General features: G+C 31.0%; 2 protein-coding genes across 3 annotated transcripts; one reads left to right on the forward strand and one right to left on the reverse strand.

Moving 5' to 3' along the window:
* Positions 1–1,775: 1,775 nt before the first annotated feature.
* Positions 1,776–24,660, forward strand: LOC108568272 (junctophilin-1). 2 transcript variants are annotated; one of them, XM_017929249.1, is made up of 7 exons: positions 1,776–2,372; positions 17,749–17,960; positions 19,939–20,225; positions 20,281–20,445; positions 20,507–21,823; positions 22,142–22,342; positions 23,951–24,660. In XM_017929249.1, the coding sequence occupies exons 1-7, from the start codon at positions 2,125–2,127 to the stop codon at positions 24,035–24,037; spliced, it is 2,517 nt and encodes an 838-aa protein (XP_017784738.1). In that variant the 5' UTR covers positions 1,776–2,124; the 3' UTR covers positions 24,038–24,660. The 2 variants fall into 2 exon arrangements, with proteins under 2 accessions (XP_017784738.1, XP_017784739.1); XM_017929250.1 differs by lacking the exons at positions 1,776–2,372; positions 17,749–17,960; positions 19,939–20,225; positions 20,281–20,445; positions 20,507–21,823 and adding an exon at positions 21,914–22,036 and having other exon boundaries at positions 23,951–24,037.
* Positions 24,661–25,690: 1,030 nt separating this feature from the next.
* On the reverse strand, positions 25,691–26,803 carry LOC108568276 (39S ribosomal protein L15, mitochondrial). Its single transcript, XM_017929253.1, has 3 exons — positions 26,616–26,803; positions 26,401–26,558; positions 25,691–26,343 (listed from the first exon to the last, which is right to left on the reverse strand). Exons 1-3 carry the CDS (start codon positions 26,709–26,711, stop codon positions 25,716–25,718), a joined length of 882 nt encoding a protein of 293 aa, XP_017784742.1. The 5' UTR covers positions 26,712–26,803; the 3' UTR covers positions 25,691–25,715.
* Positions 26,804–26,821: the final 18 nt, after the last annotated feature.

Raw genomic sequence — 26,821 nt, forward strand, 5'->3', positions numbered from 1 at the left:
ACAGGTAGTGAAATACAACCATACAAATTACAATAAGCAAAGGGAGTTGAAAAATATTTATAATCTAAAAAACATTTTCAAATAGTCTGGGATATTGGCGGAATAGATTACCAGCAGTATGCGAGTTATTGCATCATTTGTTAATTTAGATTTTTGTAAAACGTGTGTTATTTTATCATATAGAATATATAATTTGGTTTCACTGAATTGTAATCAAATATGATAAGTATATATATATATATAATTCACGTTTTATTGTTTTTTTTTTGTGTGATATCTGTATGTTTGATGAATACTATTAAGTTTTTCTTCTTGAAACTATTATCTTTAAAATGTATTACTTTTAGTTTAAACGCAGGGATTCAAAACTTTTTCGGTTTGCGGTACTCTTAATATATCATATTTGTTTCGCGGCGCCCCAAGACAAATCATTGGTTTGCTCTGAGATAGCTCAGAGCAAACTTTATGTTTTTCTTCAATTTTCATGGCGCCCCTATAGCACAGCTGCGGCACACAGTTTGGGAACCCCTGGGTTAACGTACAATTAGGGTAGCAAACGGATTGTTAATTTACTATGAATATAGTACCAATAATTTTTGTGATGTAAAATTCAATGGATTTTTTGTTCATTATTTCTATTTATTTCATTGTTAATGGTCTTTTGTTCGAAATCTTTCCTTGAATCTGCTTGAACAATAAAACTCGATTTAGAATTTGGGTATATGTTATGCTTATGGTATGTTATAAAATAATACGTTTTCTAAAAATTGCCTCATACATTTTGTTCGGTGCGTTTTTCGTCCGAAAAATAGATAAGAGCCAACATTATGCGGAGGTGGAATGTTTGACATGTTAGTTAGTTAATCAAATATTTTAGATTCCTTTTGGAATCTCTATTTCTATCAATTACAATTGATACTCAATCACATCGAGTACGCTTTTTTGTGGTTGTTTAATAAGAAATATATATTGGCGACTGTCAAGAATAAATTTATTTTCTTATAAATAAAATAATAAAAATATAGAATATTTATTGAAACAATCATAAATAAACAAATAAAAATTTAATAAGCATATTTAAAAAATATATCTTACAAAAGTCTTATATTAATAAAACGAAAATATTAATGAAAGGTTGTCGACCTTTTTTGATACGGCCATAGTTAGTAAATGCTTAAAGAAATTCTAGACTGATGCGTCTTGGTTTCGATGACCATTATTGGAATTGGATCGCGAGATTGCCACAAGTTACGTAATCGAAATGTATTAGGGTGGACGGTGCGTGACTGAATGGTCATTATGAAAACGACAAAATTGGAATGCTCAACTTATATTGTCAGATGAGTTTCTTTTTAAAATCGAATAATTTGCGTTCAAGGTTTATAGTGAATATTTAGGGAGGAGGAGGGTATTCGTCCTACGTTTTGCATGCGTACGAATGTGTGTGAGTGAGCGTGAAACGTACAAAATAGAATAGCGTTAAAAATAGCGTTTTGTATCGAATAGGTTTTTGGTGTGTGTAGTTTTTTTTCTCTCGAAAACAGCCTTGAAAACATGATAGCCGTGGTATGCTCTTGATTGGGAGTCGCGACTCCCCCATGGCGACGTCGGATGAGAGGCGCTCACTAATTATAAATCATATAGTTAAATGAGTCACATTGTATTTGGTTGATGGTCACGAAGATTCTTCGTCGATGTTTAATGCCGATATAAATACTGGATTGGATTTGTTATAAGGACGTTTTTCTTACTTTTGTTTTTTTTTCATTTGGGGAAGGGCGGGTAAGTTGTTTTTGGGATGATTGAAGGTGTGCGTGCGTGTATCGGGTAAGATTAATTTGTATTAATAGGTGTGAGTGTGTGTGTTTGAGTGCGTGTATGTGTGTTTCTTTTTTGTGGGGTAAGATGGCATGCGCGGTTTCGCGACGCCAGGCGTCGGATCCGTGCGCGCCCGGGCAATGGGCATTTAGTGCCGCGTCGACTTCCGCACGACCGATCGAAATGGCGAGCTGATGTTTATTTATATACCTGTGCAGTGCGAGAGAGTACCTAGAAAGTGAGAGAAATGGCACCTAGGTTGCTAATTAGTGCCAAACTGAGTGCCTCAGTGGATTAAAAATAGGCATGCAACAAGGCACGGAGGACGGGGGTAGTTCCCCGGCGGCCACCGGGGCCACGGGCACCGCGACCACCAATAAGAGCCACGTGAACGGGGGCCGTTTCGATTTCGATGACGGGGGGACGTACTGCGGTGGTTGGGAAGAGGGCAAGGCCCATGGTCACGGCGTCTGTACGGGCCCCAAGGGTCAGGGCGCCTACTCCGGCTCATGGCACTACGGCTTCGAGGTCTCCGGGGTGTACACATGGCCCAGGTAACGAACGATACATGAAAGAAAGACTGACCAACCATCCCTATCTCATCCAAAATTCCTAAGAACGAAACTTCTATCCATTCTATCTACTTCATGATGCGTCTCCTCTGAAACAGAGAAAAGCGAAAGTTATTGCTTTGCTGCCCCCGGTTTAACAAAATTGACACATCACTTCAGCGAATAATTTAATTTCAGTGTACAGCTGAGCGCTGGCCGAATCCGCGCGCACACGCTAACTACTCTCTTACACAGGGATTTAAAAATAGCCCAGTACTAAGCTAGAAGCTTACCAGCAGGTTACGACTTTTAACAATTATGCATGTGTTACAACGGAACTTTTAATAGAACTGAGTAATATAATATATCCACCATTCCGCACATTAACAAATACAACGTCAAACAGCGAAATCCTGAAAGCTGAAAACAACGCGCACATTCGTAGCGCGTCGCCTTTTGTTCTTCCTCCGCGGATTTAAACATTTCGCACCATTATTTCGTTATTCCTCGGACACACTCACCACACGGATTTAAAAATAGTCGAGATTTTCGATGTTGTTAAAAATATTTTTCCACGGTCGACGCTAGTTTCGTGGCAAATAAAAGAACTCGATTTTCAAACCCTGTTGAAGAACAACTAAAACAATATATTTTATCTTTAACTGCATTACAATGAAACCACCTTTAATTACTGAAATTTTATTCTACTCAATTCCTATAATATTAATTTTCATAATAAGAATCGAAAGTTGTGTTACGTAATTTAAAAAAATCTTTGATGTTAATACTTAACTCGTTTATAGTGTTAGCGAAGAATCTCATTTAAATACTGATATTCTTAGAATAAAATACTATAATATATATATAATATAAGAATTTTTTTTATTGCACAAAGTACAAAATATTTTGCTCTCAATATCTTGAAAAACCAAATCTATCATCATGTAAACTATTTTTTAGTATCCTCTATATTACAGAAAATAAACATAGGTTACACTAACTAATGGTCAGAGATTTAAAATTATAAGAAAAAACATTCATATTTATATTCTTTCTTTTACCAAATAATGCAAACAAAAAACGAAAGTTGTATTACGTAATTTAAAATATCTATCAAATTTTTACTTAAGTTTATTTTATTTAATATGGATTATTTATACAAAATACAACGACTTTAATAATGTGTCGAACTAGTCTATGTTTAAAAAAAACGAATGTCTTACAAAATAAAAAAGAAAACAAATTAGTGAGTCATTCAACTGTTTATATGAATGAAATCATCAATTTTCTGTAGAATTCATCAGTCAGAATGCTATTAGTAAAATAGTAAACAGTTCTATACAAATCTCGTACTCCCAAATATGTAATTGTAAAGTTTGAACATTTAAATTTAATAAATAATTATTGATACTTATACAAGTGATATTATTTATATTCATTTATATTCACTAATCCAAACGTATATTTAATGGTGGATGCGCAGGGTAAATTTGAAAGGTTTTCTCAGTTATTTTATCTTTAAAACGGGTTCATTGGTATTTATAAGTAAATTGGAATGTTTCATTATTAAAAATAATTATTTATAACAATTGCATTTGTGTTAGAATATGAGTTGTGCAAATTCAGCAAAATTTATTTTTTCTTCATTAACTGTATGAAGAAAGCCTCTTTATGCTGTATTTCTTGGATAATTCTCTAAATTGTAAATACTTTACACTGAAGAAATTACAAAATCGAACTTCTTTTAATGAATAATGTATATTATTACAAATGTAATTATTCGTATACATTATGTTTGAATTCCGTATATTCCACCTCATACATGAATACTTAATAGTGCTAACAAACTGTAATGTTTGTTTCGATTCATTATGCACGAGAATTTTCTGAAATATATTATTCAGAGAGATTTTAAATCGGTTAATTTAAAAGTACATACATTTTAATAACATAAAATTAACACGACAATATTATTTATACACATTTATCAAATAATAATTAACAACAGGATTTATTCCACAGGTTTTGATCGACTAGAAATTGATAAATAAATAAAAGTAAAATTATCTGAATAATTTCAATGTACATTTAATTGCAAATAAATATGTTTCAAGTTATGAATGCGTAGAAACGAAAATATAAGATACTCATGTACGTTCCGTTCTTTTCATTATACTGTTAGTATTGTTCTAACTTGCATTTAGTTTATGTCTTTATATGAACAATGCAATTATTATCCTGAACTCTTTCCAGCTTTACATCCACTTCCGTATTGTTATATTAACAACATATTTGAGTATTCCTAAGCTCTTTTGCTATGTTTTCTTAACCTACTTCATAATTAATACAATATAAATACAATATTTGTTTACATTATATATACTATTAATATTTCTCTTTAATCTATATTAGATTACAAAATAATATTTTTGCATGATTATAGAAATATTTGTTATTACCTAATACTCATACTAATATTTATTTTAATATAAATACATCAATACCTCGTATAGTACGGTATTCACTATAGTACGGTTTGAAAATGATAATTGAGCAAAATAAAAAAAAATAAAAAATTGTTCAACGATGTATTTTGTAGCTATATGTTATTGTTGATTCCATAAATCTAAGTAAGTTTAATAGTATATTTTTCAATTACAGTGAATCCGCGATTATCGAACATGATTGGTTCCTATAGGTTGTTCGAAATCAGAACCTTTATTTTGATAAGAATTAATATAAAAATGTATTAATGCTTCTTCTCAAAGTTTAAACAGTAAAACTGTCTATTTTTTTTGCATACAATTGTATACAAATTAATAAATATGCCTAAAATCTTAAACAATATAATAATCATAATTAATTGATTATGAAAAATTATTTTGGCTATCGACTTTGGTCTAATAAAAAATTTAAAAAAAAATATATATAGAGAAACAATTAACTTTACTTTATCTATATGTAAGGGTGTTGATTTAGGAAGTAAATGGCCGAGAGGGAGTTTTATTCGAGAACCAACATTCCTTTCAGAAACAGTTTTTGTTTTGGATTTTTGTACGTCAAACAAATTTTTCAAAAACAGATCAACTTTTTTATTGTAACTGTATCTATGTGTAGTGTATTTGCACATTTTTTTAGATATTGGACTAAAATTTCGTATTAGTATTTACATTATAATAATATTTTATATTCTGAGGTATAGTCTCGTGTGCAGTACAACTTAAAGATTTAATTAATTGTAACTTTCGCACTTTTAGTTAACCAACTTCAGCTATTTTATTTATTTTTTAATGTAATTTTATTCTGATGCAGATAAATTATAATCAATAAATGTAACCATATTCAGGTTGGAATATTTACTGGGTAGAAATAGCATATGGTATGAGAACCAAGCACAGTCCTATGGGAATGTATGACATACAGATACAATCTCTTTATTTCGATAAAAAAAATACACTTCTATTATTATAATTCACATATATTGAAACACATACTGTTTTTTTTTTAAGAACAAACAAAATAAATATTTCACTGGATAATCATCTTTAGGAACTTCTTCCTTTCAACTTCGGTATTCCAATTGCTGTAGCGAACCAAATCTTCACAGTTGTCAGTGGTATCTTCATCACTGCAGATCGTAGCATTTTGGACATCAGTTACATTTTGCAGCTGCTTACTCAATACGATCTTCTCCATCATATTTTTGTTACCACTGCATGTTCCGTCCATCATCTTAACATCTGGTATATGTTGACAAGTCCAGTTCGAATAATCAGCAACGATTTGGATGTTATGATATTCATCCAAGATGCCGCAGTTCATTGTCTCCGGCTGCTCCATAAACTTGAGCAGCAGTTTCAAAATACGATCGGACGGCCGTCTGCGTCTTTCCTCTTGTTTTTCGGCCAGACATGACAATGCGGAAACCATTAGCACGACCCATTTGAAGTTCATCGTGTGTTCTGGTTCTGTACTGTTCCTCTTCACCTTTTTTTTTACACTACTTCAATTTATGTGCAGTAAACCAACGCGTGACATTCGATGGAACTCAAAAATTTAAATACGTTCTTTTTATTTGGAGCCTCGCGATTTACGTTTGAAATGCTAAACTGTTTTTAATTCTGGAGCACGAACTGTTTGTACGCTATTATTTCCTTTTTTTTCTCTCCTGTGGTTCTTTGTTAATATCACAGGGGAGAGATAATAGCAATTGAATGTATGATTACATTTTTTTTTGCTGTTTGTTTTTGATCACGAACATCGCACGTTCATGCTGATATTCCCAACACAGTTTATAAATTCTTTTGTGCGATTTTTATATTCTGATAAAATACCTGTATGCAGTATTCTATACCATAAAAATGATGATAAGATCTGAAATCATTTTAATGCGTGTTTCTCATGGAATGTATTTAATTATTTTTATCCGCAGCGAAGTTACGGCAGGCACGGTCAGGCGCTATGATTGAATAAACCTAATAAAATCTCATAATTTATACTAATTAAACTATATATTTTTTTCTTCTTATTAAGTTTACATAAAAGATGAGGAACAGTTTAAAACAGTGGTTCCCAAACTTATTTGACCTACCGTCCCCTTTCCAGAAAAAAACTTACTCAGCGCCCCCTGATTTTTTTTTAAATTTTAATAACAATTAAACAGAAAGATATATATATATTAAATGCAAATGCACCTGTGGCCATCACCGCCCCATGGATCGCTGCAGCGCCCAGCAGGGGGCGGTAGCGCCCACTTTGAGAATCACTGGTTTAAAATATACACTTTGCATTATTGATAAAAATCTTTATATAATAATAATAATTAACATAAATAATCTAAGATAATTAATTTTAGTTATATGATGAGAAAAAATCACTTAATAAATAAAGTACAGCAATACCTCGTATAGTGCTGTTTCGATCAGTACGGATTATTCTCTATTCCAAAATATCTTTTTATTGTATAAAATTATAAACCTCGTTTAGTCCGGTTTCAAACAGTGTGAGATATAACCGAAACAGATACTGTTGGTACTATGCGAGGTATTGGGGAAGTTCTGTTCAATGAACTTTTTTTTAGATGATATAATAGCATATTTAGCTAATTTGCTATAAACGAGCACATATGTTACATTGAAAAATCGAGAGTTTAAAAACATGTGACGATCATTATATCTTCAAAATAATTGAATCATCGTTTGCATATTTCAAATGCAAAATATACGAAAACTGAAACCTCGAAAACACGTGTTAATTATTAGATCCCTAAATTAATTAAATCGACAGCAACATGTTACATTTTTGTTTAGTAATATTTTTCATGTGGAACTAATTCGAAACATATTAGAAAGCAAATGTATGTAGTGATTTATTTACAGCATAAATATGATGTTTACGAAGTGTTTATTCGAAAATTATAGAATTTTTTCAAACATATAAATGTGTGTTTCATTATATACCATATGGAAATTTATATAGTACATAGAAAAAAATGTTAACAGATTTACTATTTATTTTTTTATGTTGTATGAGTTTACGAAGCTTAGGAAAGTTATGTAAGGTGAATCAAAAATAGTACTTGAATCATCAATTTTCTAACTCAGGTTAGAAGAATACTGATGATTTAAAGTATATATTTTAACATAATACTCAAGAATAAAGGATGATAAACATTCTAATTAAAAGAAACACTACTACTACCTCATCATATTAATCTTTTTTAGCAACCATTAATTATTTAATGATTGTCAATATGATTTTAAATAAATATAAATATATATTAATAGGATTTTTCATTGCATAAAAATAAACAGCATAAAAAGAAACTTGACTATATATCTTTTTGTAAAAATAAAAGAAGATCAATTAAGTATACAAAATCATGTTGTATTCTAATTTTTAAGATTTTAATGTTAATTGAGTAAAAATTGAGATTAACATTTAGTTTCTTTTGACATTTAAAAACCTTTTCTAGGGCATATTTTAGAAGTTCGGCGGACAGATAAAGTACCCCAAGTACATTGGGCGTTATCCAAAAATTCTATGAAAAAAAAAAACTAGAAGTGTTTATTCTCCAAATTTGACCGACAGGAAATTTACAGCTTTAAAAATGCTATGCGGGCACTTTAGTGCTTTGCGGGTACTACGTTGCCAACCACTGTAAAGTATCCGCACAATGCGAGGTATTGTTGTAATTTATAGCAATTATTATAAAAAAAAAACAATTTAATTTACCTTTAGATTCATTGCTCATAAATCTTTAGAACTTCGAGAAATTTAGTGAGATGATTTATCACATCATATATCCTACACAAAAGAAATATTTTTTTGCAGACTCAAATGCTTTCAAAGTTCTGCATCTTCTTGAGAGACAAATAATAATCAGATGGTGTTATTTCTACTTCGGTTGAAGAGGGCATGAAAGTTTAGCTACCAGTTTTCTTACTAACACTTGTCTTGCATTTGTTTGTCATCTCATTCAAACTTTCTAGATGCTCAAAGGCGAAGTATACATCCATGTACAATTTAACACATCTTGCACATCTTTGATACTAAACTTCCATTCACAAACATCCATACATCAATATTACAATATGATATTGACTTATCTATAGATAACAAAAAATAAATTAAAAATAACATTCGAAAACTTTTCTTTCCTTTATTTAATTCTTAATAATACAATGAAAAAAATGAATGTTTGTATTATGATTCATGTCGAATAAAAATACACGTTTTTTTTGTTGTTGTGCACGAAAGTAAAATTATTTATTATCCCTCTTGGCGGCAATTAGTACAGACTGACTGTATATTATTATATTTCCCAGAGGAAAAATAAGCGAAAAGCATACGGCTAGTCTAAATAGACAATTCCGCAGAACATTAATGTATCCAATTAACAATTGTGACAACAAAAATAAAAATGATGTAGGTGTACAACGGGGATTTTTCTTTGCACGCAGCAAACAGCAATTTAAAATAGTATATTGCATTATTACGTGTTTGAATGTTCTCTACAATAGGGTCATTATTACGAGGGCAGCAAAAGTATTATTACTACTTTCTTCACAATTATGTGTGTAGTATTTTTTTTATTTATGTTTATTTCATAAGAAATATAACAAAGGTGGGTCATTTTGAATATGATTGCTATTTTTCTAGACTAATCAATATTGTACAGAACATAATTATTATTTTACGTTTTTTTTTCACTAATATTTCTAAATTTATTTAAATACTATATAGAAATAAATAATTATATAAATATTGATTGCTTACATATAATTTTCTAGGAAAAATATTACATTAAATCATTACAAAATTCTACATTTTAACATACCCAAATTTCAGATAAAACAGAGGTATATAAATCAATGTCCATAAATCTAGTATTAATTTAACAAATGTATTATTTGTTTATTTGCTTTAACATATTAATAATTCTTACTAAATATATAAAAATTAAGCAAATTTATAAACTTAATTGTATGATCTATTTAAAAATGTATTAATTTTGGGATAAATGAAAGTAAGTTAATCATTAAGATAAGGCTTGAAAATTTCTAAACTACATTTTAATTGAGCAAAAAATTTTTTTTTAGAAAATAATACACAATATTATTTTTTTACAAAAATGATTGTTTCTTTTTTACTTTATACAGTAATGTCACTTTTTATGTTTATGCGCTTATAATGCACTCGATTGGTCTGTAATTGATTTGTACTAGGTAATGTTTCTAAATACAAAATATATTACTCTGTAACCGGGGGTGTACATATATTTTTGTAGAAGTCATCACCTCGTCACCTCCCCCCAAACGGTCCCTCTTATCCTATGGTGCCCACCGAACTCTCGTATTTCTGAAATATGTCACCCTAGTAGAAAAAGTTACTGAGCCCTGCTCTATAGGAAATCATTAGCTGCTAAATTTATCATGACTAAAATTTTCCAATTGCTCCAATCAAAATTTCTTTCTTTCTATTCTGTAACGTAAATTGAAGAATTCAAATATTCCGTTCACTTTAATTCAATCAACGAGAGACATATGTTTGCGTTAAATTGCATTCTTCTTAAATAAGTATTTTGTATTCATGACAAGTTGAGTGGCAATAAACATGTTTTCTATATTTATTTTATTATATTTCCTGTGACGATCGTAGCGAGCTCTATATTTATTTTCTTTTTAAAAATTTCTTGCTCTAAATTTATTTATTTGTGTATTTGATGTATTATTAAATTTAGTTTTAGTTTTCATTGTTTTAATTTAAATATTAACAATAATATTTAAAGTCGAAAGAAAGAGACCTATAGTCAACAGCCCAACAGTTAATCTTTTGTTTTACTATTATTGTTGTTGGGAATGAAAGTGTTTAATTTTTTTTTGACTGTTACAGTAAAGATTATTATTATTATTTATAGCCAAAGATTCAAAATAAAAATATTTTTTAATTCAAATTCAATCAATCTGAATTCACTATAATCTGGTTTGAAAATTTCAAAGTGTCCGGGATATTGGAGAAACCGATTGCTCGCACTAAGCGAGGTATTACTGTATTATAATTATTCACAATGTCTTCTTTTACACTAAACGTAGTAAAATAAAAATATTATTATTGTTTCAATCTGTGAATTATTTCTTGAATCATTTACTTTGTGGAATAACTGCGGAATCAAATATTCGTTGTCGTTTCTTAAAATATAAATTATTTGAATTGTATTATTATTGAATATTATCTAGATTATTTTTGACAAAATCGCATAGCAAACTGTCATTATTTTGGCTATTTAGATTAAACTTATCTCATTCAAGAAAATACATAAAAAGCTAATTGGTCTAAATATAGAGTTTCTTTTAGTATCATTCCTTATTTGTAAGCGAGGAGAACTCACTCGATCTTATTTCTTTAATGGAAATTCTGATTCTGAAACCGAAAAAGTTTTGAATGAATGATACGCATTTTTCTATGGAATTGTTTGTAAAACGTATTTGTTTATGTTGGAAATTTCGTAACGGTCGAGGAAATAAAAGTTTTATTGTGCTTCGAATTGATTAAAGACACATTTTTATGGTTCCGTTTGAGAATAGAAGAAAAGGGAACACACGAATTACATCATAATTGGCCGAGCTGCCTGAATATTTTGAATGAAAAGCGTTTAATGGCCAGGACCCAAATTTCTCTTATATAAAGTCACTGTTATAAGAAATTATCGAGCGAGCGAACCTTTTAATTTTCGGGGATCTGCATTAGGCGCAAATGAAAGTTCGTTTTCAGATCAAAGGAATGTGCTTTTAACCAACACGTTGGGTTTATTTTCATTTTCAATTGAATTTGCTAATTTTAACTTCCATTTTAAAACATGGAAATTGTAATTATTTGTACCTATTTTATTAATATTATAAGTTACTGAATATTTTCATGGTATATTTGCAAAAATTAAGAAAATAAACTATTATATAATTTTATTATAAATAAACGGAAACAATCGTATTTATAAAATCAAAACCAACTGGTACATAGATCTTTCCTTTGTTTTTGAGCATAATTTGTTCAGGAAAAGTGGTCGTGATGAGCACTCCTACAAAAAAGTGTTTTTATGGATGATTTTTACATTATGGAAATGATTTTTCCAAAACTATCAAAGGCTAAGGTTAGTGAATAGGTACTACTCGTATTTTTCGGACTATAAGACGCACCTTTTTTACATAGAAAAATTGACTCAAATTTTGGTTGCGACTTATGGTCATAACATTAAAATATTTATTTCAATAAATAGTCTCTAAATTTCCGTCTTATCGTCCGATGCTTCTTATAGTCCAAAAATAGGTAATATTTTGATAGTAAATTCATATAACGTAAACAAAACAGAAATAGTCATCAATTACATAAGCAAGAGCATTTAGGTTACACTTCATATTTACGTGAACTACATGTTGATTGTATTTCTACGGCGTTTTCTGTAAAGTTGGAAACTCGGATGTAAATTAAGTTTCTCTTTGCAGTATTTAAACTCGTGGAATGCAAGTGAAATAACTTAATGAATGAATTGCTAAGGACATATTTTCAAATTAACTTGCTGGATGAAGATTGAGTATTTTAATTCAGATGGATAAATCAAGCACGAAATTATGATTATTTATATTATTTCATACGAAGTGTTGTAAATGTTCATTGAATTTTCAATTTTTTTTAAATCAGATAATATTAATTTATGATAAAATGTAAAATTGGTACAAAGTAATTATCGAAAATATTAACACAAATATTATTTCAAAAATTTTACATCGAAGTGAAAACATCATCAATTTATCAGTAGTAAGTTTCGTCGTAGATGTTCCAAAATATTTTCCCGATATAATTTAAGTGCACAATTGCAAAATGACTGTGAGCAATAAAAATAAAATTTACCAATTTTGATATATACAAAAAAATAGAATAGAATTAACGTATTTTTCGGACCATAGATATGGTCCGTTAAGACGCACCATTTTAGGACAATTTTTACAAAGAATATTTTATTACCTTCGGACATAAGTCGATTTTTCTATATAAAATGGTGAATCTTATGGTCTGAACAATACGATAATTCTATAGGAGATATAGATGATTTAAAAAAAAAACTTTGAAGCGATATTTGCTGAATACACTGTAAAACATCTTTGTAACTAGAAATCGCAGCCTTCTTTATAGCTTATTTAGTAGTCACTGTTCTTATTTGTTTCTTCTGGAACCTTGAGAACCAGTTCAAGGTGTTTATTAAACGCATAATGATTTGTTACGTTTTAGCTTCCTCAACTTCCAGTTTTTTTTATAATATACTTATCTCGATGTAGAAGATGCAATTAATCTGGACCAAATTATGTAGTGAACTAACTATTGCTGTCAACGTGACCAATATTTGTTGTCATGACAAAGTTTCATAAATATCAACTATAAAGAATCATTTTCTTTACACTTTTCATTACTCGCATTTGTAATTAAAATATTTTATCATTTATTCCTTTTTTCAAAATTAACAAATAAAAAATTATAAATAAGTAATAATACAAAATATTCATTTTCTTTCATAGCATTATTATAAAAAACGTATAATTCATTTTTATTGCAGTAATGAATACAAAAATAAATAATTAGGAATAGAATATCACATAATATATATGGTCAATTACAAGGAAAACCATTAAATTTTATACTGCAAAGTCAAATATAATAATATTATTTTGTACTGTATAATTACTATATTCAATTATATTATCCAAAATATTTAACTTCATATTCATCACTAACTTTAAGGAGGAAAGGCTGCGTCTATATTTAAACTAATTGCTTAGTTTGATTTGTCATTGATTATTTACATCGATAAATCTATGAAATTGAAGTTGTGAACATTTTATTTTAATAGGCATTAGTTGATTCCTGATCCTTTACAATCTATTGTGCAATTTTATCTAGAATTCAGAGCACATTTAGGTTTGTATCTTTTGATTCTAGTCAATAGAAAGATGCTAAAATCATTGCCTGTGCATTTTGTGGTCAAAGCGATGTTTTGAATACGAACAAAGGATAATTTGCATACGAATAAAAGTCGGATGGAGAGAGGAGCGACTCAGTTTTTCAGCCATTATGCATTATTCTTAGCATATTGCACTTGGCATCAATCCTCTCGGATGCATTAAACCAGCATTACAATAATGCAGTATGTAGGAGATGGGCGAATGGATAAGAAAAAGACGCATCATTCATTGGAATATTTCTGGTAAACATCGAGTGTCTCTCCCATAAATATATTTTTTCCTTCGACTATTTAACTTTTGCTAGAACGATAAAAACACCGCCCGTGGGGAATACAGACCGTTCGGATATAGACCTCGATTTCGGTAAAAATAAACCTGCCAAGCCCAGTTATTGGATAATCACTCGGATAAACTAAAATGTTCCAACTTTCCTATAATATATTACTACGTTTCACTCAATCCCCGAGATTATTTTCAAAACTATATTCCAAATCGATCCGAACATTAAATTTAATTAAATTCGCAGTCAATTCATTAATATAGATGAAAAGCATCAACAGTTAACACTTAATAATGATCTTAAAAAAATCTTTTTTTAGTTTTGACACTGCCTCTAGATTTCGAAAATAGATAACTAAAAGCGAAATAGACTTCTTTTTTTTTAATTATATACTGCGAAGGAAACGTCCGTGCATTCAATAACTTATTTCAAGGAAATTCCAACGCAGAGCGAGCGAATCTGGATATTCGAGAAACACTAAATGGTAAACCAAACCGCATACAGAAAATTTCCAAAAATAGGTTAACGGTGAGTGCATCTATTGGGAATTCGAGAAAACAATGCTTCAAAGTTTATAGCATCGAAATACCAAACTGAAACTTATAACGTTGCTCATTTTTGTAAACACATTGACACTGCTATTAATTTATATAATCGCTGAAGATGTTAGGATTGTCTTTTTAGATTAATATGGAAGGACGACAGATGTAGATTACAAAAACATGCATTCGAGAATCAAAACATTTAAAGAGCTTCCAGAAATAGGTCAACAGATGAACACATCTTTAAAAGAATTTTACAAATACAAAGCGGTACACCAGAATACAAAGAAAATAATTATGTTTGTTGTCTGGCGATAACAATAATACAGATATTTCTTTGCATTGAGCTTAAAAGATCAACCAACAAGTTTACATCAAATTCTTAATATAGATTAAAGAATACTACTAAAAGACTATAAATCCAGGACTGGCAATTCTAAAATGATTTAACATTAAAAAAAGTTTACTTCTATATCAAATAAATGAAATTTTGAAAATCAGTGTTTCTCAACCTAGTTGTATTGCGATACAATTGCTAACAATTTCTTTATCAGTTCCTCGCTTTGACATATGGTGGACAGCTGTCATTTCGCCATAGCTTGAGAAACTTATTCATAATATTTAAGTTTTCATATTTAATTCAAAAGAAGTGGAAATTTGGTTCAATTCCATGGTAAATTTTTACATTATTGCATCAACTTATTTTGGTACTTAATATATAAAGAATAAGTTATCATTTGTTATAATAATACAATATAATTACACTTATAATTTTAGCTTTGCTTACAAAATAGGTGATTATCTTTTTAACTGCTTCCATTCCCGTAACTTTGAATGTGTAAATCTTAGCAAGTAATTTAAGTTTACAAATAAATACAAAATTTAAGATGTTATTTGCATAAAATAATATATTATAATTTTCAATGTAAACAATATCGGAACATATTTCCCATTTTTCTGGAATTATTTTCTTTACGTTTCATTTCTTATTAATAAACAGATAATTGATTTATATACTATTATTTGCATGTTTCTGGTATTATAATTAAATTTACTTTGAAGAACTTTTATAAAGTCTGAAATGATGGACACTCTTTTTGTTTCTATATTTATTTGACTAGATAAACTAATTAAATTCTTAGAAGTAATAAGAATAAAGAAAACGACATCCTTATATATTATAGTTGTTAACAGTCTTGAAATCCTATAATAACGCTGTCACTAAAATTATGTTACACTAAATATATTTCAAAGACCTTTTATAACTTATAAACAAGTATACTAACTTAAATAATATATCACTATATATAAATCATTAGATTTACAATCAGAAGTACAAAATTGTTATTGTCAAAATATTTAGTAACTATGATACACAATGAATAATTAATAATGTATGTTGTTATTTGCTGACCGCTGATTCGTCACGCAGAAATACTAAAATGGTGAAAGTCTACTTTTGAACAAGTGTCAAAAACTCATAAATATTAAAGTGTACATGATACATATTATCAAAATGAAATAATGTTTATAAAATATTATTTATTATTTAATTAAATGACTGTCATCAAGTTTATGTAAGCCGAAGGACGTTCCTCGCATATATAGAGAGGTTCAATGATTTCAGAGGTTCAATTTTAAATTCCAACAAATCATTTAATACTGTTCAAAAACGTTCACAGTTGTTATGAATATGTAACCTCCCTTTTCTTAATTTAGTAATAAAATCATAAATCTCTGTGACGATTTTATACACGTGTTACATATAATAAAAATAAAATAAAAAAAATGCTATAAATATCTTGGCTCGCAAGAAAACAAAATCGAAGCTAAAGTATATATTGAATCGAATCATGTGGGTGAAGAAAACAAAAAAGATCGAATCCGCCAAATGCTAAAATACAATGTTATCTTTTTTTAAAACGAATTCAGCAGTCACTGTTAAATTTAATCGGAATAAATACTAAAATAAATACAAGCATCCTTTTATAAACCTGCTTGAGGATATTTAAAATTAGGTTAAACTCGGAATGCCGATGTGAACAACACCTGAAAAAACAGATCCTAAATCGAAAATGGATTTAGAACACGGTATTTGAGGATACGGAAGTACTCAGCTTAAGATTGAAACAAAGTTTCTTACAAAATTATAATATTTTTTACGTTAAACTAATTGCTGAAAATATAGATCGCAAAGGTGTGCCAAGTTGTTTTTACAAGAGAATATTTTATTTATAAATTGTAGTGTATTTATTTATACACTTTTTTTCAACTTAAATTCCCGTACATTGCCTAATACAGTTGTGTTATTAGCAAACGGCTTCTTAGTTACATTTTTCCCCATTTTTATTTATATCCGTTGTTCTTTCTTAAATACTCTTATACATTATAATTAACGAAGGCTGAACGCTGATAACCTATGCCAAAAAGTCGAAGTTAATAATAGATTTTTTTTTCGGTATTTCAGTTAATACAGCAACTATTTATATGTTTTGTGTCAGGATTCGCGTTCGAAAACGAGCGAGACGTGGTATCACCAAATGCCAGAGGACCATTAAAAACGTTAGCGTTATCTGCGCTAAACAAATTGCTATTATTTATCGAGCACAGTGCAAACTCAATCAGAGATCGAAGTAATAATAACAAAATTAGAATAACAAGAGGACTAATATTAATTCGCTGTTTGCGTACCGATAAAATCCGCGATATCTGATTGCATGATAAGTTTAATAAAGCATTAAATCAAATACAATTCAAGGTTCGTGTCTTGCGCCAAACGAATAATAAAACAGAAGCGACAGAATGCACGTTTTATTGTTTTATGGCCACGGCACGACTAATTTAATCATCGAACTACCTTCTAGTGAGGTTTCTAGGATTGAAATATATGTATTGAGAGAGAGAATAGGCAATGTACGGGAGTTGGTGCCAATCGGTTTTCCATTTTCTCACTTCGCCAGATGCAAATTTATCGGCTAATAAAAAATATGCCTTGGCTTTGTCGTAGGATAAATGAACTTATTAGATTTTCCTTTTCGTTTTAGTGGGAGTGCTTTTGAAGGCCAATGGCAGAACGGCAAAAGACATGGTTTGGGTGTGGAATCCCGTGGAAGATGGATCTACCGCGGGGAGTGGACCCAGGGATTCAAAGGGCGGTACGGTGTCCGGCAATCCAACACTTCAACAGCCAAATACGAAGGCACCTGGGCAAACGGTCTTCAAGATGGATACGGTTCAGAAACGTATGCTGATGATGGTAAGGTTAATTGAGCGTTATTATTTGACATTTGTCATAAATAGTGACAGCAAATCAAAATTTTGTTATCATCGTTGTCTATCGTTACTACTAATAACTTATTTAACATTTAAAGACTTGTAGTAAGTAATTTAATAATTTCTAATACTAAATCATACTTACTTAATATAAGGTGATTTTAGAAACTACATTTATTTCCGATCGAAATGTCGATGGATGGATTTCAAAGAAAGTAAAAATAGCACTTAATATAGAGGGAGCTCAGTAACCACATTAAATTAAGTTTAATGCGGGTTTTTATTGGACAACAAATAACAATGAATCAATGTTATATAATTAGAGAACTGTGAAATATTAGAATACGCCCTGAGATAGACCAATGTTTTGACTTGGTGCGCCGCGGAAATCTGATATATTAAGAGTGCCGCAAACCGAAGAAGTTTAGGAACCGCCAACAAAAGCTTATGTTAGGTTAAGTTTCGTCAAGACATATTCAAAAATCTTTAAAGACTAGTTTATTTAATTTTCAACATAATTTCTTTAAATTATTCTATAATTCATGTTAATTAATTCATTTTATTATTATGTAAAATATAATAATTTGCAGCAGTTGACTTTTATTTTATTTTTATTATTGTATTGACTGAGTTTTTATTTTGTAATTTATTGTTGCAATTTATTATAATAATTTATTGTATACATGCATACAAATACATACAACAGGCTATTAACTGCAGTAGTAGTGCGAAAAAATTTATGAAAATATATAAGTTTATATTTTTTTTTAATATATTTACTGAATGGTTTAATGTTCGGATTAAATATATATTTGTGTTAATCCTTTTACATCCATCATAATTAATCCGTTAAACCACATCAAGTGAATAATTATCGTGAGGGGGAAGGACGGTTACCTCCGTTTCGTGGTCTCACAGGATGAAGTAACGTGCGACAATTTAATATTTTCTGAGTGAATCGATCCGTCGTTTCAAGCAAGAGCAACGAGATGTATTGGGTTCCCGTGTCCCGTCCTTTAACAAGTAATCGATAAATCAATGTACTTCGTCAACTATAATGGAATATGACGAATATGATTTGCACAATTTTGCTGGTAGAAGGAAAGGAAAAAGAACATCAGCACTTTCTGCATTGAGAATATTTGCAAAGTAAATATTGATCGGAATGCTGGATTTCCACATGGAAAGTATTGAAGCGAGATTTTTTCGCATACGAAATAGCGCGCGTTCCCATCAATGAAATCGCCGAAAATAGAAACGCTCATAAAAGCGAAGTTTAAAAAGAAATTCTTACGTCGGCAGTAAATCTTATTCGCCCGGATAAAATAATGATTACGATTCCGTTTGTTATAACTTATTATTTTTACTTTCCGCAATATCCATATACGTACAATTTTTTTTTTAATTTTTAGCTATTATTTATTTTATGTTACGGTAAAAGTGAGTTGTCTATCCTCCAGTTTTGAGCTACAGCGGACGACAGTCTGCGAGTTGGATCAATGAGGGACAACTCCATATTAAAGGGGTGGTTCTATATTTCATAATTACCCGTCCATCAGTTCTCCTCGTCCGAAGGACAATTTCATTATTTGTCCTTTTAAAGCTTCTTGCAATATCATTGTAAATTGGTGCTTTGTAAAATACATGAAACAAAATTAAGGACGTTGGAAATGAGCATTAATTAAATATATAACTGTTGTTTTTTTGTAAGTTCATTAAATTAGCTTCCGACATTAATCTAAAATCTGTAGATGATGTGATTATGTTATAAATCCTTGATTGAATCTGGCTGGCGTTTTGGACGTTCTGTATTTTATTTATAGACTATATGACCTATATCCTTACAAGTAAGAAATATTTTAAAAGGCGCCTTACTATTCTTAGCGGCAGCCGCTTCGAGTTATTTTCATTGCATTATTATGATGTGGTTTATTTTGACAAGGGTCGTGTTTTTGTTGCAGGTACATATCAGGGACAATGGATGAGGGGGATGAGGCATGGGTACGGTGTCAGGAATAGCGCACCCTTTGGAAAGGCCTCCAAGTACAGAACGAGCAAAGCTATCAGGGCTTCTATGACATCCCTGAGAAGCAATGAAGCCGGAGGAGCAGGGCCAGAACCTTCGGATAAGAGGGACAAAAGAGTCGACGATTCCAGAGGCGGTTTCGTGTTGAAAATGAATTCGAATGAACCGGCTGTTAGAAGACGATCACTGGGATCCAGTAATATTAAGAGAGGATTGTTTTCAGTAAGTTGTTTGCAAGTGGATTAATTGAATTAACGAAAAATGATTGCTTTGTCAGAATTTATTGAAGAAACAGAGAAGCACCGGGGACTTAGAGAAGAGAATAACAGGAAGCATCCGTTCCACGGCTTCGTCGGCTTCATGGGTTAGCACCGATTCTGCCCAATCAGCAATGACAAACGCTTCAGTGCCGTCGGATTCAAATGCTAGTTTCGTCGTTGAAGTAAGGTCACATAGTCTGTAACGAATACTTTGTTTAACAAAATTTTACTGTTTCATTTCAGGACGAACAAATGGATCCAAGCGTTAAGGAGACATACATGGGAGAGTGGAAAAACGATAAGCGCACTGGTTATGGTGTTAGTGAACGTTCAGATGGACTTAAATACGAAGGTGAATGGTTCAACAATAAAAAATATGGTTACGGTGTAACTACTTTCAGCAACGGTGAGAAGGAGGAAGGCAAATACAAGAACAACGTACTCATAACTAACCCAAAGAAGAAGCACATATTCTTGATGAGATCGGCAAAATTTAGAGAGCGGATAGAGGGTGCGGTCAATGCCGCACAAAGGGCATCCAAGATTGCTATGCAGAAGGCGGATATCGCCATATCAAGAACGGCCACGGCCAGGGGAAAGGCAGAGGCTTCTGACAAGGCGGCCGCTTGCGCCAGGGAGGATTCAAATATTGCTCAAACCGTTGCTAAGAAGTACGCACCTGACTTTAAGCAGCCGGGCTTGGAAAGGTTGAGAGCCAAGGAAATGAAAATGCGCGAGAAGTACGGTGATTACAATGCGATTATCCAAAAAGACACGTTACAGAATAATCCAACGAACGAGATCCCAAATCAAATACCGAACGAAATTCCGCTAAATCAAAATTTGCTATCAAATCAAATGCCAAAGAAGCCAATGTTCAATAATACTACAAATCAAACTGAAGCTTACCACAATAATCCCACGACCTCACTACCAAATAATAATATAGAAATTAAGAAAGACCACTTGAATGAAATGAACCACCAACTTTTGAGTAAACAATTTCAAAAGGAAGCAACGCCAATACGAGGAAGGCAAAGCATTTCGTCGATAGACCATTCGCAACCAGGTGCCTTACCAAGAGCATCCAGACGGATCTCGGGAGACCGTCCATATTTGGGTACAACATCGCAGCAATCTTCAATCGATCATTTTGATCACTACAAGCGACCACCGAGTAGAGATTCGAGCGTGGACAGATACTCCAGAGCGACTGGAAGGATGGGCGGAGGCATGGGTTCAAGACAACCATCAGTAGATAGAACAGCGAGACCATCAGTAACCCCAGACAGAACTGCCAGAGCGCCATCTGCAATTAGGGGGACCACGCCAGCTCCTCCTGCTATGAGGAACGGTTCAGTGGTTAGTGCCAAATTGCCGCAAATGGAAGGAAACGGATCTGCCGTACCGCAGCAACCACCGTTCGAGGAAATTCTGATCAAGAAAAAGAACCTAGGTCAGGACATCATTCCATCTCCGAATCAGCCGAAGAGGACTGAAAGCCTATTTATTGCTGGTGGAAATGCCACTGCTGTTGCTGCTACTGCTGCTGCTCCCAAGGTTAGTGGCCCCGATCCAATTTCGAAACGCGCTAAAAGTGAGAGGGGAGGGGAGGTCGTGTTTCTAAATGTGTTAGCTGGTAAATATAGCTAGTCTGTGCGCAACATGCTGTGGTATCAGAATGACGAAGATGACGAGGAGGATCTCATGTATTCTCCTGCTCTTATGGCTCGTCGAGCCTCCGAGAGTTGGATCGATACACCTCCAGTCGAGGTATAGTTTTTTTAGGACACGACCTCTCCCACTCCAAAATTCGCAACAATAGTCAAGCCAAAGAACAAGCATCACTGTAATAAACAAAACTTCTCTCCAATTTAGAACGTAATACCTCAAACGAGTCTATCACGCAAAAAGTCATTACCCGACTTCCAAGAGCTACCCAGGGCAACTGGTCCGATGTCCAGGGAAGAGGTGTCAGCGCTGGGTTCTGCGCGACGAGAGGAAGTACGAAGACAGGCCGATGAAAAAGAGAAACTACGTGCCAATCCCTTGTTATATTTAGTCAGTCCACAAGTTAAGGTACATTAATTACCCCCAAAATATAAGAATTGATCCACCCCCCACTTAAAGGTCGAAAAAAGAACATATTTTAATAATTTTGATATTTAATCCCCTCCAAATTACTACCAAATACCTTTTAAATTTAAGCCTTTTGCACACTTTTACCTTTAGTTTTGATTTTGACTTTACCTAGGTTTTATTTTACTTTGACTACTACTTTATTTCTCTCTAACAAACCGACTTATCCGTAATTGTTTTCTTGATACGCCTAACAGAGAACCAATAGGTATGTTAGTTTCAATAGCAATCTATTTTCCTTTGTTTATTTAATGTGATTGGCTGTGTTATGTAGGATCACACGTTATTATTTTGTTTGTTATTGTTTTACCTAGGTTCAGTCCAGCTTCGTGTCTTTATTTATAATTTTACTTTCATTTTATTTTAACGCTTTACTAAATGATATAAATAAATAACTCTAATGCCTTAGATGTTTTTCGGCATGCTTGTTAGACATTATCACACGCCCACACACACACTCACACATATACATACTCACTCTAGCTCTAAATCTATCTGTCTGTCTATCTCGTTATACACACTATATTTCGTATAATTCTGTTTTAAATGATATTTCTGTTACTCCGAATATAGCGTAACGGACTATGCCGAGGCCGAGACTAATTTTAGCGAAGTGATATCACAGAGTAAACTGGATTTGCAATGACAACGATATTGTCCTACACAAACACTTCTTCTAGTTTTAGAATAACTATATCTGTCTAATAAATAAACTAGAAAATCTTGACATCTCCATTCAATCTACCAATAAGATTTACTTTATATATAACTTTATATTCACTTTGAAGAAAAACGACGCGCTTGTTTTTGTATTTCATATTTTTCAAATCAAATTCGAAGCCAAACAAAACAAGTCACAATGAATGGACTCGTTCTTATTGGATTCTATATTTATAACTAAAACTTAAAATATAATTTAAGAAATTGCATGAAAGATTAAAATAGACCATTAAAAATAAAATACGCTCTTTCAGATATATAGTAATCATAATAATCAAATTTCTTTTATGCACTAAGTAATTATTAGAAAATCAAGAATATCTGCAAATTGCCTTCATTTATATAAAAAAAGAACCGAATATTTGGCCGAACGTTAAAATTAAATTGTTTACCGATTGCATAACGCGTTTGGCATCGTACTAATGCGCGCTTTGAATTGTTCTGCAATTGAATCATCTCATTTGAGCACAAGAGAAAATAGTTTAGAAAATAAATATTTTGGTAAGATTTCAAATTGCAAATAATTATATGAATCGTTATTATTATTAACATTATTGTTTTATTTGTAAATAATATATCAATTTAATTTGAGATTTAGTAAAACCGCGTAATTGGTATTAATCCATTAGTGTTTATATTATTGCAACAAATTACCATATTTAATTTAACCGCGATGATCTATTATTGCAGAAACTTATTGGTAGTGTTGAATTGATGTCGCCCTGCACATACAATGTATAATCTGTCACTTTATATTTATATCGAAATTCGTTTCAGGAACATTAGTGGAGCTTCTTTAAAGGACATTTAACTTGTATTATGTTTCAGGACTGGTTCTCGCGCCAACAGCTGGTAATTGTTATTCTATTCGTGAACATCTCCCTGGCCATTATGTTCTTCAAAATGCTAACATAGCAGTGCATCCAAAATTGGCCTGCCGAAAATTAACGCATACTGACAAGAAACGTGTCTAGAAAAAGCAAAGAAAACAAAACTAAAAAAAATCTAAAAAGCCTATCATAGAAATTCTTAGGGTTACAAGAAGAAAAATAAAAACTAATAAACTAGACAATTTTAAATATAAGATATATTTTTACACAGACAGTTTCTGTCTTTTTACACGACGATTTATTATATATTGAGGAAACAACAAAAAAAAATGTAATATTGATGTAAGAATGTCTTCGTCTAACTCTCTTTCTCTCTCTATATGTATATCTATGTCTATTTAATAATATTGTTATCATATAAATTATATGATTGTTTTTGGGATCAGTTTTTTGCTGTTGGAGTTTTCAGATTTTATTCTATATGTTGTTTGTTTAAGCTTGTTTTGTTTCTAATTTTTCTCTAAGACGTATATTTATCTTCTTATTTTATAGTTTCGCCTCCATTTCATCTTCAAAAATACATCTTTATTAAACATGAAATAATTCTTCGGTCGAATTCGTTTTCGTCCATTCCAAATGAACGATTAATATGAGAGTATTTTTGATCGCTTAAATAGTCTTAAATAAATATTTTTATTCTTACGTACTTTTTAGTCCCAGCCCGACATAACAAGTTAAGCAAGCAATATATCTCTAATTTTAATGTATTTATATACCTGTTGTATAACTCGATATATAGGCAAATTAATAATTAAGTAATATATACATACTTGTATCAAAACATTTTTGCTTGTATATATCTTGTATTTGTTTATATACAAAAAAAATACATAGTTTTGTTATAAGAGGAAAATATAAGAATATATAGATCTTTTATATCAAATGATGCATTTCGTTGAATTAACTTTAATTAATTGAAAATTATATTTCAATAGTAGTACAATTTTTAATTAATCGTTTTAGATAAAAAAAAAAGCGCATCGTTTGGTTATATTTCGTTAAGTAATTTTTTAATGTTGAAGAAAAACGTTTTCTTTTTTGGTGCTATTTAAATGAAACAATGGCAGAAATTCATTGAACCTCAACAACTAAAAATGAGGACAACGAGCATATATATAGTTAATATTATATATTAAAATAAGTAATCATAAGAATCAAATTTTGCATGTTGCCCTAAGTATAATATAAATATATTAAAATATACATATAAAATAATTCTAAAATAGATTTTCCATCCAAAGAAAAATACACTAATGAAAAAAGAAAAAAAAAAGAACTATTCTAAAACTATTTTGCGTGCCTTGTCAAAATATTATAAGTAATTTGTCGTTACGCTCTTGTTTTATTTCGATTAATGAATATATTATATATATATATATGTATAATATACAAACGAAACTGGTATATAAATAAACACTTGAAATCAAATGTAAATGTTTAATATGAAATTAAATATGTTTACTATTTGTAATGATAAAGAAAAACGAAAAAAAATTGTAATTATTATATTGTGTCTACCACTTTATATTTTTAATTAATAAATATATAAGGGCTGGCTATATTCTTCCCTTAGTCATATTGACTTTTACCTAAATGAGGATTTTATTTCAATAAAGATAAAATAAAAATAAACCCCATTGATTTTATGTATTTATTTTTTTATTATTAAGTAATAAATTAAAACTAAACAAATTTCCAATCATCTACGAATTATAGTACTGCAATAATTCTTCCTCCTGTGGTTTGAGAATAACCTTTTCCCTTAAATTGACTACCCAACCTGGATGAAGTCCATAGAAAATTTGTCTAGGATCTTTTCTCTCAATCAACATTCCATAATCCTTGTCATTTTCGATTTGAGGTAATTCATAGCCATATTTCTGAGCCAATACCAATCTTTCTTGTGACATTTTCTCTGGATCAGCCAGATATCCTCTGTTTGAGGGATCTGAATAATATTCAATTGCATCTGGTGGTGGAATCATCCTTTTTGGTATTGGGGTTCCCCTTTCAAAAAATTTCTTAGTGTTTAACATTGTCTGTAAACTGTGCTGATCATAATAAGATGTGGTTATGACACCACCTGCCCTCTCAACTGCGGCTATAACCAATTCACTGGCCCATTGCACTTCAATATTTATCTTTGCCTTAAATAAATCAGCACCCTCATCTGTTAAATTCACACCAAACTGGCGCTGATCTGGATGGAGCTTATATAATCCAGTATTTAACAAGCTCACCAAGTCAATTGGTTTGCTAATATCTAATCGGTTTGTATCTATGAGCAATTGTAATTTACTCAATGACATTGGTGGATATTGCCTTTTCAAGCTACAATATATACATTATGTTAATATCATTAATTAAGCAAGAAGATTCAAAACCTACTGGTGTCCCTTGTAATAAGGTTCATGTGGAAATCTTAAATAGAATGGATTATTACCAGTCTCATAACCAATTCTCAAAAAGTTTTGCCTTTGCCCTGAGCCCTTATTACCATCACCATGTTTATCACCACCATGCTGTGCTCTACCCCGTTTCTTTCCCTAAAATACAAGAATATAATAATATAACAAGATTTTAGGTTATAAACTCTATTTTACCAAACGAGTACCTGGATTGTCCCTAATATTAGCCAAATTAACCCTTGGGAGGGCTCGCATCATATTCCATGCCTTATTAGCTATATCCTTACTCATTTTAATATTTAAACTTCTTTTAAATCAAAAATTGTTTATAACCTATAATAACTACAGAATATATTTCTCTAACGGAATTTCACAGAACTAAACTAAACATAACCTTCTAC

Source organism: Nicrophorus vespilloides, unplaced genomic scaffold (assembly GCF_001412225.1).
Source record: "Nicrophorus vespilloides isolate i.1.1-1 unplaced genomic scaffold, Nicve_v1.0, whole genome shotgun sequence".
NCBI lineage: Eukaryota > Metazoa > Arthropoda > Insecta > Coleoptera > Silphidae > Nicrophorus > Nicrophorus vespilloides.